General features: G+C 63.9%; 2 protein-coding genes across 2 annotated transcripts in view; both read left to right on the top strand.

Moving 5' to 3' along the window:
- COX4I1 (cytochrome c oxidase subunit 4I1) overlaps nt 1–19428 on the top strand; it is a 400433-nt gene that overhangs the window by 255316 nt on the left and 125689 nt on the right. The gene's annotated exons all lie outside the window — the stretch shown is intronic.
- The window catches only part of GSE1 (Gse1 coiled-coil protein), a 329408-nt gene that overhangs the window by 294494 nt on the left and 15486 nt on the right, over nt 1–19428 (top strand). Inside the window, exons 3-4 of the mRNA XM_081807863.1 lie at nt 9368–9667; nt 10073–10164. Of these exons, the coding sequence (XP_081663989.1) occupies nt 9368–9667; nt 10073–10164 (392 nt within the window). The remainder of the gene's footprint in view (nt 1–9367; nt 9668–10072; nt 10165–19428) is intronic.

Raw genomic sequence — 19428 nt, 5'->3', positions numbered from 1 at the left:
CCGCTTGATGTTGACACATGCCAGGATCACAGCCTCCTTCCTGGTGGGCCCTCACCCCCAAATCTGAGCGTGTGGAGGGGTCAGCCTCTTCCTGCTGAAACAGGATGGAGTTAAGGTGTTGGTAACATCTGGGCTGAGGGTCCTGGCCACGGTACACGTCGATCCATAAGCTCCTACAGATACCTTTCACTTCCTGAGCCCATATAGTTTCAGACCTGGTGAGATACACCCCTGCATCGAGCAAGCAGACCCACCTGAGACGGGAGGGGTGGGGACTTGGGACAACTGCTGTTCTCAGGATTATGGGTTGGTGGCTTTAATTTTATAAAAGAAACTGGAATCTTCATTTTGACTGGAAACCTCCCATTTTCAAATGTTGATCGATTCACTTTTAAGCAACATGGCTTGACATCAGCCAAATAAAGACAGGTTGAGGGTCAGAGGAGGCCTGCTTAGCCTCTGCTTAGCCTCTGTCCGCCCTCGTATCTAGCCCCCCCCATACCATTACTGATGGGGAAACTGAGGTTCGGACCTGGCAAGGTCCCCCTGAGAAGTGGGGGGGGGAGCCAGACCGGGAACTGGTCTTCTGGCTAGTTTTCCAGCCAACAGCCCTGTCCCTGGCCTGAGCAGGGATGCCGGGCATCACCCTTTTTCCCCGTCAGGCCTGGTCGGCTGAGCACCTGTGAGGATGTGGCTGGCGTACCTCCGTCCCTGTTCTGTTGGCTTAGGACGCACCCAGTGCCCTTGGGGGCTGGGGCTGCAGGGGGACCAAGCCTGCCTTGCACGGACAGCTTTTGTCAGCACCCACTCCGTATTGGAGGGACAGTGCTCTTAGGTTCTCTGTCCCTCCCTCACCAGAGGGGTAGGGCAGGAGGTGTTGAAACACCTGGACTCCTGGCCCCCAGCCTGGCTGCATGAGGGAGCAGGGAGTGGGGTCCAGGCTGGTCAAACGGTGGCCTCTCCTTTCTCTTTCCCCTGCTTTTCAATCTCTGTCCTCCACCCCCACCCCACCCCCAGTCGGGTTTTAACGGTTTCAGAAGGACCTGGCCTTGATGCCTGCCCTCCTGGCCTGCTTCCCCACCTGCTGCTCCATGGAAAGTTGGAGAATTTCAGTGGCCGCCTCCTGGCGGGGTTGGGTTTCTCTCCTTCAGGACCTCTCCTCTGCATCAGACACCTTTGACCCCCACCCGCTTCCTGCACCCCGTGCCTCTGGGAGTCTGCTGAAAGGGCTCCTTTGTGAGCGAGACTCAGCTCGGAGGTGACCTGGTTAGCTCAGATGCCATGTGGCACGTAAAAGGGTCCCTATCCACCCTTGTCACCTTAGGCGGCTCCAGGGTGGATGCCCTCCAGCCAGGAGCTGTGGGGAGGTGGGGGTCCCAAAGTCGGATCCTCCTCCTCGCTCCCGGGTTTTATGCCAAGTGTAATACTGGTGTGGCACGTAGGTGGGTGCTGTCACAGGACTGGGGTCTGCAGAATGGGAGGCAACCCCAGCGAGTGGCCCTCCCCAGTGTCTTCCCAGCTCAGTTGCCCGCACAGCAGCAAGGGAAAAGGGTTCAGGTTCTGGCCTCTCCGCATGCAGCCCTGGACAAGGGCGCCACTCTCTCCCCGCCTCCGTTTACCCATCTGTAGAGTGGGTGGAAGAGGCTGGCCACTTGGGATCATTTGTGGGGGGAGGCCCGTTGGCCCTGGGACCCCCCGGGCGTGCGTGCGGCGGGAGGGATCGTGCTGGCCGGGGGCCATCCTTGGCTCCGGCTCTGCCTTGCGGCCTGACTCGGGGCGGCCTCCCTGACGTTGCCGTCGGCTGAGGTCTGTTTGCGGAGTTACTCTGATGCTCTGGGCGAAGCAGTCCGTGCATCCGCTGAGGCCATGAGGACTGTCCTGTCCGTGTTGTTGGGGAACACCGCCCCGGATGCCGGGCTCCAGCCTTGACCCTGTCTCTTGGCCTTTTCTTGTTTTTTCTTAGTCGTCCGCTTCCCCGTGCTGCCGTTGTTGTCTCCCCTGGCCCCTCAGGACGGCTGGCTGCCCCCCGCCCCCCGCGGCTCGCAGCTGCGCATCTGTCTGTCCAGCTTCTCTAGACCGGCAGCCGCCCAGAGTAGTCGCTGTCAGATGTCACAGCCGTCTGCTGCCTGACTTCTGTCCTTCGCCTCCAGCCTCAGCCTCCGCCACTCCCTGTCTCCTGCAGCCTTGAACCTCAACCCCTAGACTGTCCTTGGCCGGCTCTGGCGGCCCCCCCTTCCCCGGGTGCCACCCCATGCCCGCTCTCCTCTCCACCCATTCTGTGGCTCCCACGGGGAGGGGCCATCCCCCCCGGGAACCTCTCAGGCGCCCCCGGCCCACAGCTGTTAAGCTGTTACCTGGTATGTGCCCATCAAGTGATGTGTGAGTAGGGGTCTCTCCTGAACGCGCCTCTTTCTTGTTTTCCCTAGAACCTGGATTTGCTCTCCCCACAGGCCCCCCCACCCACGTTACTAGCCGTGGCAGTGGGGGGGGATCAAGGCCGGGAGAACCCTAAACATTGGACCCCACTCGGGGTTCACAGTGGCTGTCGGGTGACCCCGGAAACTGGCTTTGGAAACCGCCCACCCTGGGGCGTGCCGGCTCTCATCGGTTATGTTTCTGGAGGACACTTTCCGAGGCTCAGAGGCTTCTGCCTTGGGCTCCCTAGTGACTTAACGCTGCTGAGTGACAGGTCTGCGCGGGGGAGGGTGGCAGCCGCGTGGGAGAGGGAGCTGCCTTCTTACTCATTTTGGGCCTGGGCTGGGGTCTCCTGTGGACGTGCAGGCTGGCCTCCGTCCCTGCCGTCTCTGCCCTTCTCCCTGGTTCCGGGTCAGGATCCAGGCCATCCGCTGCGGCCTTCCGCTGCTCCAGCAGCTAGCCGTGGCTTTGGCCCAGCTCTCCAGCTCCTGCAGCCTTAGCCTTGGGGAGCAAGTCCTCTTCTGGGACTTGGCACAAGAAAGAGGCCCCAGTCCCCTTAGCGACCTACAACCTGAAGGGCTGTCCTCAGTTGAAAAAGGCCATGAGGCCTAAGCAAGCCACCCTGTGCATCCGGAGCAGGAAAGCCTTCCTGCCTCTCCCACCCCCACCTCAGGAAAAATTGCTTCGTGCGAGTGAGCTCAGGACACACCGAAGGCAGATATAATAATGAATTTATTATGAAGCTAGCTGCTCAGGCTCCCAGGATCACGTGGCGCCCCCCCACCACCGCCCCCCACCCGGTCTCCGCAGCAGGGTCACCCCAGCCTTGTTAGGGCTGCAGGAGCATCCCCCCTTCGAGGGGCACGGGGATCACCGAGCGGGAGGCACGGTGGGGGGGCCCCCCCGAGCCCAGGGACACTCTGTATTTGCTCACAAACATTTCTTTCTGTGGTAATAAAAAATCATCAGGAGGGATGATGGGAGAATCCCAGTCCAGATCATGCGCGCGGGGCAGGACAGGGAGGCCCCGCCGGCCCGGTCCCGCGGGGCGTAATTACCCCGGGGGGGGGCGGCTGTCGGGGGGCGGGGGCGGACTGGTGCTTGAACCGGGAGCCAGCAGAAAATTCATCTCAGCCATTAGCTTGTAATTAGAGAGCATGGAGGGAGCAGGCCCGAGGTCTGGTGCCGGGTAGAGCCCATGAAAGGAAGCGGTAATTACAGGGTCTGCAGGAGGCCGGGTGGGAGGCCCGCGCGCTGATTAATACGCCCGCCACCCTGGAGGAGAGGAGGAGACCAGGAGGAGGCCCGCCTGGGACCACAGTTCGGGCGTGTTGGGCACCTCCCCCCATTTAAGTCCTGCTGTTGGGAGCCTGGGCTGTGTTCTGAAGAACCAGAACAAGGTGGGTTTCCGGAGAGCTGCGAACGTCAGCCGGCCTGCCAGCCGGGCCGGCCCTGCACTTGCTTTTCCTTCCTTTTGCCCCTTTTTTTATAAAGCTTTGTGCTGCTTCTGGCCATATTAGAAGCGTAGGCAGAAGAGGCAAAGTATGGATTAAAGACACCACTTTGGGGAGGGGGAGAAGCAGGAGCGGCACGGGGCACCCTTGGCTGCTGCGGCCGGCACCGTCCACCGAGGGGGGCCGGGGCGTTGTGCGGGTGCTGACGGCCCAGTGGGGTTTGCCGCGGGCTCTCGGTTCTGAGGGGCCGGCCCCGAGGGTCCCAGGAGCGGTGGGATCTCACCTCCGGGCATCTGGCCTGGGAGGCTGGGTGGGCTGCGGGGGGCGGCCGGAGCCCCATGCAGGGGAGGACAGCTGTACGGGATGTAAACGAGAAGGCCAGGAGGCCACACGACCCGAGTCCCACCTGGCGGGAGAGCTCGGACAGCGGGGTGCAGGGGGGGCCCATGCCCGCCTCCAGCACCGCCCGGCCCTCCAGCTCTCATCCATCATTGGCCTTCACGCAGTGGAGCTTATTCCCAGCTGTTAGGATAATGAATTTACATGAGCTGATAATGTAGACGAGAATTCAGTCAATGGCCAGGAGCACAGAAGTTAATAAATACCTTCTCTAATGAGGGCACGGGGAGCAGGCGCCCCATGGTCCTCTGGGGTCTCCTGAGGGTGCGGGGGCCGCCCCGAGGCCTGCTCTCCCCTCAGCCCACCCCTGCGGACTCCACGGTGGTGGCAGCGCCTGCCGTGGCCTCAGCCAGAGAGCACGTGCGTGGGGGAGGCCTGCGTCTGCCTCCCAGGGCAGGGCTTAGGGGGCAGGGGGCTCCCCCGAGGCTGCGTCGAGCCAGAGTAGGTCCAGGGTGACCCTTTGCCAGGCGTCGGGGTCCTCTGAGTTTGGCCTCTGCCTGTCCGTCCTGGGTGCAAAGGAGCTGCCATCCCGGCTGCTGGTGGTCCCCCAGCCCGCCCTCCCGGGGTGCATATGCTGAGAAGCGAGCGGGGCTAATTTTAGCTCGTTAATGAAGTGGCTGGCTTGGGATTCTATTTTAAGTGACCTGACAGCACCAGTAGCTTTCCTGGCTCGCAGCGCCCCTGGAGCCCAGAGCTGACACTATGACAGAGATGCTGGCTTTGGGGGACCCCCAGGAACCCGGAGGGCTGTTGCCAGAGCCCAGGGAGCAGGTGCCAGGCTTTGTCTGAGGAGGGGAGGTTACTCAGCGCCAGCAGGAGTGTGACTGTCATCCAGGGGAGGGCGTGGAGGGGGATCTGCCCCCCGAGACCCTGCTCACCAGGCAGGGGCAGGGGCCAGTAGGTGAGGATTTATTTGGGTTTGAGTTCCAGCAGGGGAGGCCCTGGCCTGAGGGGCGCCTCCGGGCCCTCTGTTGGTGTGCCCACTTCATGTTGGTGGGTCTCCATCTCTTTGATGACCACCCCCCCATTTACTTATTTTACTTTATTTATTTAGATTTCCTGTATTGGCGAGAGAGAGCACACACGCACATGAGCAGGGGGAGGGGCAGAGGGAGAGGGAGAAGCAGACTCCCTGCTGAGCAGGGAGCCCAGCAGGGGGCTCGATCCCAGGACCCCGGGAGTATGAACTGAGCCGAAGGCAGATGCTTAAACCAACTGAGCCCCCCAGGTGCCCCGATGATCCCCCCTTTTTTAAGAACTTGGTTTATTGCAGAGAAGCTACAACATAAGAAGTGAGACCTTTGTTCTTCTTGCTGCCACTTGAAGACACCCACCAACACCTTAAGGGGCATGTGATCTTTGGGGTCTGGCCTGGGACTTGTCCTGTGGCTACCGCCTGCCTGTCCCAGCACCTTGGTGCCACCCTGCCCAGCACTGTCAGCTGGCGGTCACAACAGGTCCACCCAGGTCACCAGCTGGCCAGCCTGTCACATGGCCATTGGGCAGTGGCCTCACATCAGCTCCTGGGCCTTGGGGACTGTCACTGGGAGGTGGAATGACCGCACTGTCTACCCTCACTTCCCCACCCCTTGTCCCCTCATCCCCATCTCTTACATCCTTGTGCGGTGTGGGGCAGGATGGGTCTGGATCTGGGCCCTGACCACTTTGGCATAAACAGGATGCAGGTTCTTTGTTGCAGTAATCTCAGCCCTGCTGTTAACCGTCTGTCGGCCCTTGGATCCAAGCCTGGCCTCCCCCATCTGTAAAATGGGCACAGTGACACCTTTCTCACAGAATTGAGGATTAAAGAGAGATGGCTGGCTCTCTAAGGACTGAGGGAACAGGGAGGGTGTGGTTGACGGTCTCCGATGGCATCGGGGTGGGGGGGCCATGTTGGTCATGGAGTATTTGCAGATGGTCGAGCTTTTGGGGCTCCAAGAAGGAAGAGAGATGGGGAGAGAGCTCGAGACGGCAGTCTTGGTCAGTAGAACGTGTGGTGGTATTGTGTCGGGTATCCTAAGCTGCGTAACGAACTCTCCCAGACTTAACATTCAGGGATGCGGGGCGGCTCAGAGGCTCCAAGAAGGCTGTGATTCAGCTGACAGCCGGGGCTGTGGTCTCATCTGAAGGCTCATCTGGGCGGGGGGGGGGAGGAACGCGGCTTTTGTCTGGAGGCGGCAGGAAACCTGGGACACTGCGGGCAGCCTGAGCACGCTCCACTCAAGTGATGCAGGAGAGCGGCCACGATGGTCTCTTCTTGGAAGTCACACGCCACCACTTCCACCATACTCTGTTGGTCAGAAGTGAGTCCGGCAAGAGAATTAGTCTCCACCCCTTGAAGGGATGAGCAACAAAGACTTTGTGGATGTCTTTTTCAGACACTTGGGCAACACGTGTTTTAGCCGTGTGCGCGTGCATGTTTATCCCTTCTGGTTGAGCGTCCCGTTGAGGCCTTGGAGCGGGCAGGTGGTGTAAGGTGTGCGGGGAGGCCGTGTGGGGCCGGGAGACAGGGTTCGAGTCCTGGGCGTGCTGCCTGACTGTGGCCTTGCGCCATCCATACGACCAGGACCGGACTGTGAACAGCTGCTGGCCTCTCCTACGCCCATCTGGGGGCATCTTGGGAGGTGACCCAGCCATGCCTAACTGACGTCCCCTGCGGGAGAGAGCCCAGGGTCCCTCCTCACACACCTTGTCTCCCAGCAGCTCTGCGTAGCCACACCTTCCCCTGAGTGTTTGGCCAGGACCAGCGGGGGCCTTATCCCCACAAGGCCTCCATTTTACCGTGTAGCATCTCTAAGTGATGTCTCTCCTTACAGAACAGCCATCAGCTCCCACGTGTGACCCGTCCTCAGCCGCCGCCCGCTCAGGCACGTGGAACTGTGCTCTGCCCGCGGCGTGCACGCCGGGCTGTGCAGTCCCCGGCCTGGGGGGGGGACCGTGGGGGGCACCCTAAACAGCACATGGGCTTCTGACGCCACATCACCTGGTCCCCCAGGTGGGGCAGGCAGCACAATTCTGGAAGTGTGTGTCCTGGTTTGCGGAGGCTGACCTGTGAGGCCACGGCTGGGCCCCTTGCTCATCCGGACTTGTGTTTCTGCCCCTCCATAGGCTGGTGGACTGTTTAATAAATGGCCCCTGGTGTGCACTGGGCACACTCTAAAGTCCCTCTTGTTAGTTCCTTGAAGTCTGTCTAGATGAACCTACAAGGTAGACTTTGTCCTTATTGCATTTTACAGACGAGGAGACAGGCCCAGAGAGGCAAAGGGACTTGCCTGAGGTCATACAGCTTTGAGGCTCCAGAACGGGATTCATTCCCCAGGTACCTGGCAGCCAAGTGAATGCTAAGCTTGACCTTCGGGCCCCAACTTCCTCACTCCATGACCTTGGCCTCCTGCCCCCTCTGTCCACGCTGTCCACTGGAGGAGGGAAAGGTGCCGGTGGTAGCCTGGGGCCACACTCCCAGAGCGTAACATCCATCGTGCTCAGTGGTCCTCCAGGGGTCAGCTGGGTGCTGAGTTGGCCAAGAATGACCCGGGCCTGAGACCTGTGTTTTTTGGCAGTCAGGCTTCTGGGGAAGGAACCCTCACACCCCGCTGGATTCTTGGGTTTCTCTACTGGGATTCACCCCCCCACCCCTGCTATTCCAGGAAGAGGAGGACGCGCGCGGGTCAGCCGGGGGTTGACGCTGCCCCGCAGCTGGGAGGCCAGCAGGCTGGCTGTGGGCATCGGAGCCCTTGTGGGGGTCCTTTGTTCCCACACACAAGCCCTCAATATTGTCTTGGATGCACCAGCCGGAGCCCCCAAGGATGGCTCTTCCTGCCCCACCTGGCGCTCTGGGACTCGGGCTTTAGGACGTGTGTCCGGGCCCGCTGCCTCTCCCAGCTAGTTCTGGGGGCAGCAGGTGGGCGTCTACCCCTGCCTCACCCCCCTGTGGGGATCCGCCTCTTCTCACCTGGCCGCCTTCCAGCCTGCTGGCCCACAGGGTTGGACATGGAAGCAGGTTCCAGGTAGACTCCTTTAGACTCAGTGCAGAACCCAGTGGAGGTGAGGTGGGCTCTGGAGGCCACGAAGAGCCTCTTGGGGTGTGGACCGCAGCCTGGGGGGGGGGGCGGTCCCTTGCCACCACCCTGTAAGAAGTGCATGTTTCTCGCACTGTTGTGTTCTTGAGCGTTCTAGGATTGTGTTCCTCCACTCGCGACTCCCAAGGACCCTTCGCCGGATGCCTGCCTCTCCCGGGTGTCCGTCTGGGGGTTTGGAAGTCAATTCGCTTCTCCCTGCACACGACCTGTGGCCCCTGCCAGCCACAAGGCCATCGGGCTTGATTTACACCCCTGGAACGCACCCACAGCGAGGGGGCGGGGAGCGGGGCCCGGGCCAGGCAGGTGGCCCCGAGAGGGCAGGGAATGGTAATGGAAAACTTATTTATGGCACCGCTTCCTTGGCCGCCTGAGATGGAGCTGGGCCTTTATTGATTGGGCAATCGGGAGGCAGGTTCAGCCTCCTCGTTGACACTTGGACGGGACGTGAGAGGCCGGGGGCCTGTGGGAAGGTGGCTGTTTGCCCACTGACGGTGGGTCAGACTACAGTTGTGTGTCTTTGGTCTGCAGGCAGGGCGTGCGGGGCGGCCGCGTTCTCTCCCCCGCGGCTCACGCAACGGCCGACGGGGCTGGTCTCCGAGGCACCTGCGTCACTGGGGACCTGCCAGCATCCCGGGTGGCTTGCCTGGGGTCAGACCCTGAGTCTGTGTTTTCTCTAGAACGAGGGCAGGTGCAGCGCTTCCCTGTCCCTCCCGCACGCGGGAGCAGGTGCTCTGGGATCCTGCTGGGCTGAGCCGTCTGGCGTCTGCAGTCACGGGGTGCTGGGTGCACCTGAGGCTGTGACTGTGGGTCCACGGGGGTGGGGGCGCCGCGGCCCCGCTCTCTCTGGCGCTGGCCCTCTTCCGCCTTGCCTGTCCTGCCAGAGCCGCCCGCGTCTGCTCCTGCTCCCTGTCCCTGCATGCTGCTCGCTGGCGCCGGGACCCCGCGCCCCGCGGACCCCCGCTCTGGTGCTGGGCCCTCCTACTCTCTGGGTGACCTCTGGTTCTTCTTTTCCTGTTGCAGGCATGAGCCATGAGCCCAAGTCCCCTTCACTAGGGATGCTTTCCACCGCGACCAGGACCACCGCCACCGTCAACCCCCTCACCCCCTCGCCGCTCAATGGCGCCCTGGTGCCCAGCGGCAGCCCCGCCACCAGCAATGCGCTGTCGGCCCAGGCCGCGCCGTCCTCCAGCTTTGCCGCCGCGCTGCGCAAGCTCGCCAAACAGGCGGAGGAGCCCAGAGGTAAGAGGCGCGCCCGCCAGGCTGCAGCCCGCGGGGGAGCGCAGCCCCCTCCTCCCGAGCAGGAGCTGGAGCCGCCCCGGGGTGGGCTCCCGGCCACTCCGCTGTCCCTCGCGCTGCCTCGTTCTGGGGGGTGGGCGGCGCCGTCCCGACTGCAGGCCCTCCCGGCCCCCCGCCCGGCCGGCGAGCCCACCCCGCCCTGGCACCTCTGCTTTTTGCTTCTGCCTCTCTGCCGCCTCTGTCCGGCCTTGTCTCCAGGGGCCACCGCGGGGGTGGCTACAGTCTCTAGAAACCCGCTTGGTCTCAGAGTGGGGGTCTCTGGGACAGCTCCCCCCATGACTGCCTAACTCCTGAGGCAAGGGTTGCGTGCCGGCGTGGATGGGTGTCCCCCAGATCGGAGCCCTGGCTTCTGGGGTCACTTGAGCAGTGACATGCTGTGTGGCTCTGGGCAAACGCTGACCCTCTCTGAGCTTTGATCTTTATTCGGAGGCTCCCTGGGCCTCCGGCTTCAGGCCCTTCTGGGGACCACCATCCAGTTGCCCATGTTGGTCTGGGTCATGGGCTGCTGGTTGGACAAAAGGGTAGGAGGCAGTTTGTGGCTGGGGCCGCCGGAAGTTCTGGGCCGGTCTCTGGACTTGCTGCTCGGATGTGGGGCTGCCCTCTGGGCAGAGGAAGCAGGGACCTGGGTGCCTCTGCCCGCCATCTATCTTGCCCCAGAGGTCTAGGGCTTGCGTCCCAGGGCCCTGTGTGGGGAGGACACGTGTGTCTGTGTACAGAAGCTCCGCAGCTCGGCAGGAGGGACATTTGCCCTGACCTGGGGTGGCTGAGACTCGGCAGTCCCCTCAGGTGACGGGACGCCCCCGTGGCAGAATTTGCCCGCCAGCTCCTTGTTCTGGCTGTGTCCTTTCTCAACCTTCGGGAGGCAGTGTCGGCACGTGGGAAAAGTCGCCGCCAACCGTCCCTCCACCTCGGGGGGCACGTCCTGGGGTGACAGCTCACCGCTGCAGAGCACGTGGCCGTGCAAGGGCCCTTCTCCTTGCAGAGGCAGGCAGGGGAGGTCGGCAGGCAGGGGAGGTCTGCAGACGGGGGCTCACGCCAGGGCCGTGGGCCCAGGGCACGAGCCTGTCTCGATGGTGGTGTCTGTTCTCCGCTGCCGCAGGCTGGTCTTGGCGTCCGGCTGAAGGACGGGCCGGCAGGCAGCCCACATGCCAGAGGCTTCCGGGCCTCAGTGGCCGGGAACAGAGTGTGTTGCTGGCAGAGGCCGGGCCCGGTGGCCGTGGGGCCCTGTTGCTCGTGGCTCTGGCCCAGCCGTTCTGTGTGCTCGCCGTCCTGGGAGGAGTGCCTCCTCGGTGGGGGGCCGGGAGAGGGAAGACCGGCCCCAGCCACGCTGCCCGGAGCCCTCACTGTCGTGGGAGCATGGCATCTGCAGCTGGCTGACCAGTCACCCCGTCCTTCAGATGGGAGGGCCGAGGTTTGGGAGCAGCGTTTGAACCCGGGACGCCCCCGACTCAGGTTCCGCTGTGTGTGCACCTCGGCTCTCGACACCCTGTGTCTTGAGAACGGTAGGCTTTCCGGCGGCCCCAAGCCAGGTTCTGAGAGTTTGAAGCCTTGAAGCCGAGGCCATGAGCTCCGTGTTCCATTCTTGATCGGCTCCACCTCCCGTTAGGCCTCAGTTTGAGGAAACGAGGAGGTGCTGTCCCTCTCGGGAGCATCCCTGGGCCGCACCCCCGTGCCTGGTCCCCTTTTTCTCACTCAGTCGTCCCAACTGTGACCTTGCTGTCTCCCCCATCAGCAGAAGGGGCTCACAGCCCGGAGTTGCTCAGTGTACAGATGGTGAGTCTGAGGCTCAGAGAGGTCAAGTCATGAGCCCGAGGCACACAGCTTGTTAGGACGGCAGCCCTGGGTGGAAGCCCCCTCGCCCCTGGACCCACCTCAGTGGTGCGGGGGGCCGCGGGTGATGGGGGTGTCGGCTTCCGGAAGCCTGGGTGCAGCGGGGGCACGAGGGAAGAGCCAGCAGGCCCCAGTGCTTCTGCCCTGCCTTTCCCCCTGGAACCGCGGGGGGCGGGGGGTGCTTTTCTGGGCTTGGTGGTCGGGGAAGGAGCCGGCTAGTGGTTAAATTATGAAGATTGAGTCAGTGCCATGAGAGCTCTCTTGTAAAGCAGTAGGGTGCCGTGGTCTTTTGGGTCTTCAGAGTCGTGCGGGTGTGACCCCTAACTCCCAGACCACGGTCGGCTGGGGGTTTGGGGGGGGCACTAAGCGCGTGTGACTGGTGTTCCGGGGCCGTCCCCGCGCGGCATGCTAGGACTTCGTTCCTTCTCACGGCCGAATGACCTTGTGTCTGGCTGGCACCCCGCACCGGTCACTGGCTGTCTCCGGCTGCGCTCTCTGTCCGCGGGGCTGGGGGACACCACTGAGCCGCGGGCTGGCCGCCATCCCTCGTCCTAGGCAGCGGAGGGGAATTTGGAAGCCGTGGACTCGAGTCCCAAGACCCCACAGCCTCCGGCCCCTTCCTGGCCTGTTGCTGACCTTCCCCCCCCCCCCCCGGGGCCCCTGTCTCTGTGGGCGCCCCCTGGCCGACTGCCCACAGCCTTGTCCCTGTGGACAGAGAGGTCCTGGGTGGAGCCAGACCTCCACGGGGGTGGTGGGGGAGGCAGGGCTCGTCCTGGCGGCCACATGCAGCCTGGGGCGTCTCGGGCTCACCTCTGACCCCCGCCCCCCTCCCTTGCTGTGATGCGCCCCCTTGTTCTGAGCAGTGGCCCAAGCTGTCCCCTCCACTTCTCGGGCTAATGTCTTCCCTCACGTCGTCGTGTCCCGAGGGTACAGTTGAAACATTCAGTTCACAGAGGACGTCACCTCCGTGCTGGAGGGTTTGCTCTACCTCTAGAGAAAGGATGAGAACCGCGAAGGCAGCCGTTCGGTGGGGGATTTTCTGTGTCCCGGGGCTCTGAGGTGCCTTTTTGGCAGCCAGACCCCCCGGGGGGCCGTGTGGAGTGACTGTGGGCGCCACGAGGCCTGGACCCGCCTCATCCCCTGGCTCACATCCTTGCTGTGTGACCTGGGCACGTCGCTTTACCTCTCTGGGCTGCTTTCTTAGCTCATCCTCATAGATTTGGATTCAGAGAGAACACACTAGGGCCCGGCATGGCCGCTGCGTGCACCAAATCGGGGCCGCCGTGCCCCCCTCCCCCGCCCCTGACCACTGCGCCGCAAGGGGCTGGAGGGGTCTCCCTGGGAGGGTCCCAGAAAGGAGAGGGTCTCCGTGGGAAGGGGGTGGACTGGGACTCGTGGACTTGCGATCACCCCCGTGCTGGGGGTCAGCTGCTGGCTCCGTGGCTGCGCTCTGTCTCCGGGTCCCTCCTCTTTACCCCTCGCAGGGAGTGATCGCGCGCACGCGGCACATTCTTCTGGAAGAGGCTTGGGGTCTGACCCCTGGTTGGTCCCAACTGTACCCGTGAGACTGTCTCTCCATGACAGGCCAGGGCGTGCGCCCCTGAGCTGTGGCAGCTCGCGTGGAGCCCCTTGCTGCCATGGCTGCTGGGCGACCCCCCCCCCCCGTTTCTCTGGCCACAAAAAGGATGTCCTCCTGGGCCACTCGGCCCTCTGTCCCCTCCTGAAGCTGCTCGTCCAGCTCCAGCACTGACCTGGCAGCCTCGTCCCTGCCTGTCCCCCCACCAGAGCCTCTTCTGGACAGAGACTGTACGCCCCCACACACACACCCCTACATTGGCATTTGAAGCCCAATTTTAACCTTGGAACGAGCCCCAGCCTAGGGACCCCAAGACCCCACTGACCCTCAGAGCGTCCCAACCTCCTCCAAGGCCTGCCTTGCAGGGCTTGTCGGGGCCTCCAGCTACCCTGTGAGCTCAGAGGTGCTTGTTGAATGACCGAGTGAGGGGGTGAGCCAGGAAATGCCACGCCTGGAGTCTGACAGCCCCTCCATCTGCCCTAGGAGCTCCCCTAGGTGGGCGGGCACCCCCTCCCCAGCGGCCCTGACCCTTCCCCTGAGCTCCCTGCAGAGGGCGAGCCTGGGTGCCCGCATCCCCGCTGGCCGGAGCATGACGCTGGAGAGGCCACTGCCAGGCGCTGGCTCTCATAGGCTGTCGGGCAGTCTGCTCGCCTGGCCTCCACCCTGCAGCAGGCACCTCCCGTGGGGCTGCAGCGCCCTAGTGCTGAGGGCCAGGCGGGGGCCGCGGTGCGGACCCCACCCCTAGAACCTGCCGGGAGGGTCCTAACTCTGATGCGTCATCCCTGCGTGCCTGGCCCCCCTTTTCCGGCTTGCACATCACTTGCCTCCTCGGAGGGCAGGTGTCTCTGGGCAGTCCCTGCTGGGGCCTGGGGGCCCTGGCTGGGCAGAGGGAGCGGGGTGGGCCCCGAAGCCTCTGGGGCCTGTTCAGTCCCAGCAAAGTGTGTCAGGCGCATGGTGTTGCCACCCTGGGCCCCGTGGGGTGGCCGACAGCCTCCCCCGAGGGGGCGTCTTCCAAGAGCACTGGCTCCGGGGGCGGGGGCAGCTGGACTTGAATTTCTAACTCTGCAGGTCCAGAGCCCCGAACCCGGGCGCCCCTGCCTGGCTTCCTTCCGCGGCGTCTTGGCTGCCTCCCTCATCTTGTCCCTGGCTCTGCAGGAGGGTTTGGTTACGGCCGGGCCACGGGAGCTGCCGGAGCAGAGGTCCTGTGCCTGAGCCCCAGGGAGGGAGGCGGGGACGCGTCCCTCTCTCGCTGGAGGGTGCAGGTGGGACTCTGCCCACCAGCGTTGGCGTCACGCAGCCGGCCTGATGGAGCAGGCTGGGTCTTCCCTGCTGCCTCCTGAAATCTGCCTCTTTCAGAGAAAACAGCCAAAGCCAGGAAGGAAAGATCCTGCCTGGCACGCTCCCCGCATGCGTGTGTCCACCGTGCGCTGGCATTTCCCTGTGGGTACCTGCGGCCCCATCTGTCTCCGAGCACAGGTGTGAGCTCGTGGTGGGGGTGGGGGACCTTCTCTGTCCACTGGGCCCTGGGGATTCTGGAGGCAAGGGCCGGAGGGCAGGGGAGGCCAGAGCTGGAGGAGGGCGAGGCCTGGGAGCTGCATGTGCCCCGGACACAGGGAGGTGGCGGGGGGGCGGCTGGCTGGGCAGGAAGGGTATGACCAGAACAGTGGACCAGGGGGCGATGCTCGGCGCGGCAGGCCTCCCCTGGCTGTGGAGACACGCCACCGACTTGGCCCTGTCCCCTCCCCGAAGCTCCCTCTGCCTCCGTGCTCCTCGCCAGCCCCAGTCCCGCTCATAGGCCAGTAACGGGCCCCTGGAACGCGGTTCGTAAGACAGACTCACACCTTGTCTTTGCCGATTTGGGTTTACGGATGGTCACGTGGTGGCAAATCGGGCACAGGACCGCGCCGGTGGCCGTGAGGTGGGACAGGGCTCCCCACTGCTCTACGCCAGAGGGCACGTTCCGGGGAGGCCGACTCTGGGACTGTCCGGGGAGTTGTGTCCAGCCGACTGCCAGCCTTCCGGGAGGCTTCCTGCGGGCCCCACGGCCCCTCAGCCTTGCAAGCAGAGGGGGCCGCGCTGGTGGCCAGTCTGCTTTCTGGGTCCAAATGGCATTCGCCCACCAGGCCTGGGGAGGTCGGGGGAGGATGGGGAGGGCAGGGCACCCCGTTAACTGCGAGGCAGTGGAGGCTGCCCGTCCTCTGGAATACAGCAGTCTGCTCAGGGACCCTCCGAGGTGGACCTGGGACAGAACAGACTGCAGGAGTGAGCAGAGGGCCCTGGCGAGCAGGTGCACGCAGGGTCCTCGGGGGACCCCGCCCCACCCTGGTGGTGGCCATGGGTTCCAGGTTGCTGCCTGCCCTGGATGAAGCCTGGCAAACCCTCGCTGGGACAGGGGTCCTGCGCTTGGCCCCTCCCACACACAAGTCTGTCCCTGCGGTGCTGCTCCTTCCAGGCCCCCCAAGCTCGGGTGGCCCAGCCCCCGGGGTGGACATCCCAGGAAGACATCCCGAGGGTCCCTTTTTAGGGAGACTGTTCTCTTGTCTCCTCCCTGTCGTCAGGGGTGAGGCCCCAGGCGCAGTGTGCCTGAGAGCTGGCCTCGCCCTGCACGCGCTACGGTGCTGGGGTGGGTGGGGGTCCTGCAGCCGGGCGCGCGGGTCCTCACTCCGGAGTCCAGCGGGGGGTGCGTCATCGTGGTCGTCGCTTATGTGTCTGGGAGAGCAGACAGCCGTCGAGAGCTTGCGGTTTTGTTTCCAGGCTACCCACCCCCCGCCGGGACTGGGGTCTCAGCTGTTAATTACATGTGCCCCGGGGCCCCAGCGCTAATCCTCCGAGTCAGACAGCAGAGGGGACGCCGCGTGCCTCCAGTTAATGAGGGCGGGCACAGGTTGGTGCCGCCGCGCGGGAGCGGGGTCGGGGTGGCTGCTCGCTCATTGTGGGTGCGTGGCCAGGGATCGATCGCCTGCTCTGGCCGGCCATTGACGCCCACCCCCCGGGGGATGAGACTGCTAATTGTCGATGGCCTCCTGGTCCAAGTGCACCTGGGCCCCCCAACTCCCCCCGCCCCGCCCCTCACCCCCTGGTGATTAGAAATGAGGTTAATCCAGAGAGGCAGCTAATGGCATGAGGCGGAGCCTTTTCAAGGGGAGGAGAGCGGCCTGGGGCGCCTGGTGCTGGCAGGTGCTCCTGCCTGCGAGGCCCCCCAGGGCTGCCGCACCGCGGGGTGCGAGCCGTGTGGGCCCCTGGCCCATCTGCCCAGCGCCTGGAGGCCCAGAGCCCACTTGGCCTTTGACCCCGGCTTTTCCTCCAGGCTTTTGCCGGCCTCTGCCTTGACCACTAGTGCTCTTGACCTGTGTGCGTTTTCCTTGCCTCCTGTTTCGGCTCCAGAGCGCACCTGTCTCTCCCCCACCCCATCCCCGGGCAGAGGGTGGACAGGGCTGCCCAGGCTGTGGGCCTTGCGGCCGAGCGCGGGGCTGAGTGGGAGACGAGCCGTGAGCACCAGAGACACAGCAGCCCTCACAGAGCCAAGGGGCTGGGCACACCAAACGAAATGGGTCTCCGCGTAGGAGGGAGGGTAGCCGGCCGTAGAAAGGGGGTCCTGACGCCCACGGCCACATGCACGCACCATAAAAGCCACGCTGAGTGAGCAGCAGCAGGGGGGGAAGGTCACATACCGCGGGGTCGTTTATAGGAACCGGCCAGAGTGGGCACATCCTTGGAGACCACAGGGATTGGGGGCTGGGGGCTCGGGTTTCCTTTCTGGGGTGGTGGCGGCCCCTCTGTGAAGGTGCCGGGACCGTTGAGTTGCACGCTGGAGGTGGGCGTTGTGTGGTGCGGGGCCGCAGAGGTTCCGTGGAAATTCTGTTTTAAGGAAAAGATCCCTTATCTAGTGTGTTGTTCTGTTTTGTTTTGTTTTTTTTCTCAAAAATGCAAAGTGGAACTTTTTATCACAATCTAGATAAGCCAGAGAAAAGTGCACGGATGGCCAGTGTCCAGGGGCAGGGTCTCGGAGTGACCCCGCGCGTCAGGGGCCAGCCGCCTGCTATCACCCCCGCCCCGGCGGCCGCACCGGGCCTTAGCGGGCTGTCTGCGCTCCGGTGGGTGCGCTGCCTGCCGCCCCCGCGGGGGGGCGCTCCAGCCTGAGGACGGGCCCCCTGTGGTCTCGGCTGCCTGCAGGCCGCTTGCCGTGTCTCTGGTGGGCGTCAGCCCCGCGTCGCTGGGTGCCTTCCCCGGAATGGGGCTACGGCCTTGAAGATGCTGCTGGTCTTGCAAAGTTGCACAGACCTGGGTGACGGTGCAGGACTAAGCACCGAGCTGCCTCTCGGTCAGCCGGTCAGCACGGGCCACAGTCCACCAGCCCCGAGGGCGGCTCTGCTCGCAGGACTGGCTGGATCCGCCGGTGACAGCCCCCCCAAAAGCCGCGGCGGTCATGAAACCAGCTTCAGGTGCAGGACCGGCTGGTCACCGACTTGGCCAGACATAGCTTGTTTCGAAGCCTCAGGCTGTCCCCACTGGGATGGGAAGGTGGCCCCGTTGTGCAGTACTGACCCTCCCCCGGTGGTAATGACCTCTGACCGGGAGGTTCAGGCCTCACCCAGGGTAGTGGGGAGCAGAGCTGGGCTTGGTCCGGCCAGCGTGGGGTGGCAGAATTTTTGGGGTGGGGGCTGTGGTTGCTGCTTCAGCTAGGGAATCAGGGGTCACAGTTCAGGGCCAGCAGCCCTCGGGCAGCTCCGTGAGGGACACCCGGCCTCCGTGGTGGTCTTGATATCGCTGAGCAGAACGTGCTGTTGGGCTGCTCTGGGGCTTGGCCTGTGGGGTTGGGCCTGGGCGTCTCCTTGGGGCTGCCTTGCACAGTTGCACACCAGTTGCGTATACCAGCCTAGGGAGCTCTGTGGCTTAGGTCAAGGGTCTGTCCCGATGTCGCCGGGGCCTCCACGTCCAGCCACTCTACTTCTGGTGATGCTGCTGAGACCACGCTTGGCTGGTCAGGGCTCCCTGGGGCAGGAAGGAAGGATGGCACCGCAGTGACCCCTTGGCAGCTGGGAGGTTCCCTCTGGTAACGTGAGTGTGGCCACTGGAGCTGGTGTGGAGACAGGGTGAGGGTCCCTTGGCCCCTGGGAACGAGGCAGGTTTGGAGTGAAATCTGGGAGGATGCCTGCACACCGATGGGATTCTCCTTCCACGAGGGGCTGTCTCTGCTGACCCTGCTTCCTTTTCCCCCCACCCACGTGGGGCTCTTGCCAACAGAAGGTGCCCGTGGGGACCCTTCAGAAGGGTCAGTGCTTTCCCTTTGAGTCCAAGAGCAATACGGGGCGTCTCCAGGCCGCTGCTTGGGATTGCCAGCGGTGGTCTCCTCGTGCAGCTCGGCCAGAGCCCCCGCCCCCCGCCCGTCACCATAGCTGACCGTGTGTCCTGCCTTGTGCGTGGCCCCAGCTGCTCTCGTGCTTTCAGGTGACAGGGGGTCCGTCTGGGGTCGGTGGTCTGGGACGGGGGCTTGGGCGGCGTGAGCCAGTGTGTGGCCCCACCACGGTGTGGGCACGTGCGGGGGTCTCCTTCCCCGAGTGCGGGGTGGATGTGTGCGCGCTGTGGGTTTCGCCGGGCCCGGGCTGGGCTCTCGAGGACCCCAGACAGTGCTGGACTAGCCCGGGCCAGGCCTGGCCTGCACTCCAGCCAGGACGTGCCTGGGGAGGGTGTGGGGCCACTGGAGACCAGGCGGGTACCTGCTGGGGGCCGGGACCTGGGGAGCATGATGACCTCATTGCTGCCTGTTGCGGGGGGAGCAGCCATTGACCTGAGCAGCCGACGAGGGCCTTCTGCGGGGGACCCTGGAGCGCTTTCCTGCCAGCCCGCCCGAAGCCCCGGGTCCCCCACCCCCACCGGCTCTGCCGCCTCCAGCCCGCCTCCAGGGGCACAGCGGGGAGGAGTGACGGGGAGGAGTGACGCTGGGCTCCGAGGTTCTTGGGGGGGGGGGGGGGGACTGAAGTGATCTGGAGCCGGGTAATGGTCTTGGTTGCACGACTCAATGTGCTAGAGACCAGGGACCTTTGTGCTGTAAATGGGGAACTAAATCTCAATTTTATTTATTTATTTTTTTAAGATTTTATTTATTTATTTGAGAGAGAGAATGAGAGAGAGCACATGAGAGGGGGGAGGGTCAGAGGCAGAAGCAGGCTCCCCGCCGAGCAGGGAGCCCGATGCGGGACTCGATCCAGGGACTCCAGGATCATGACCTGAGCCGAAGGCAGACGCTTAACCGTCTGAGCCACCCAGGCGCCCCAAGACTTTTCTTTTTTTTTTAAGATTTTATTTATTTATTTGAGACAGAGAGAATGAGAGAGAGAGAGCACATGAGAGGGGGGGAGGGTCAGAGGGAGAGGCAGGC

This window comes from Leptonychotes weddellii, chromosome 16, assembly GCF_054177405.1.
Source record: "Leptonychotes weddellii isolate Sample4059 chromosome 16, ASM5417740v2, whole genome shotgun sequence".
NCBI lineage: Eukaryota > Metazoa > Chordata > Mammalia > Carnivora > Phocidae > Leptonychotes > Leptonychotes weddellii.
This window is presented reverse-complemented; position numbering and strand designations above follow the sequence as displayed.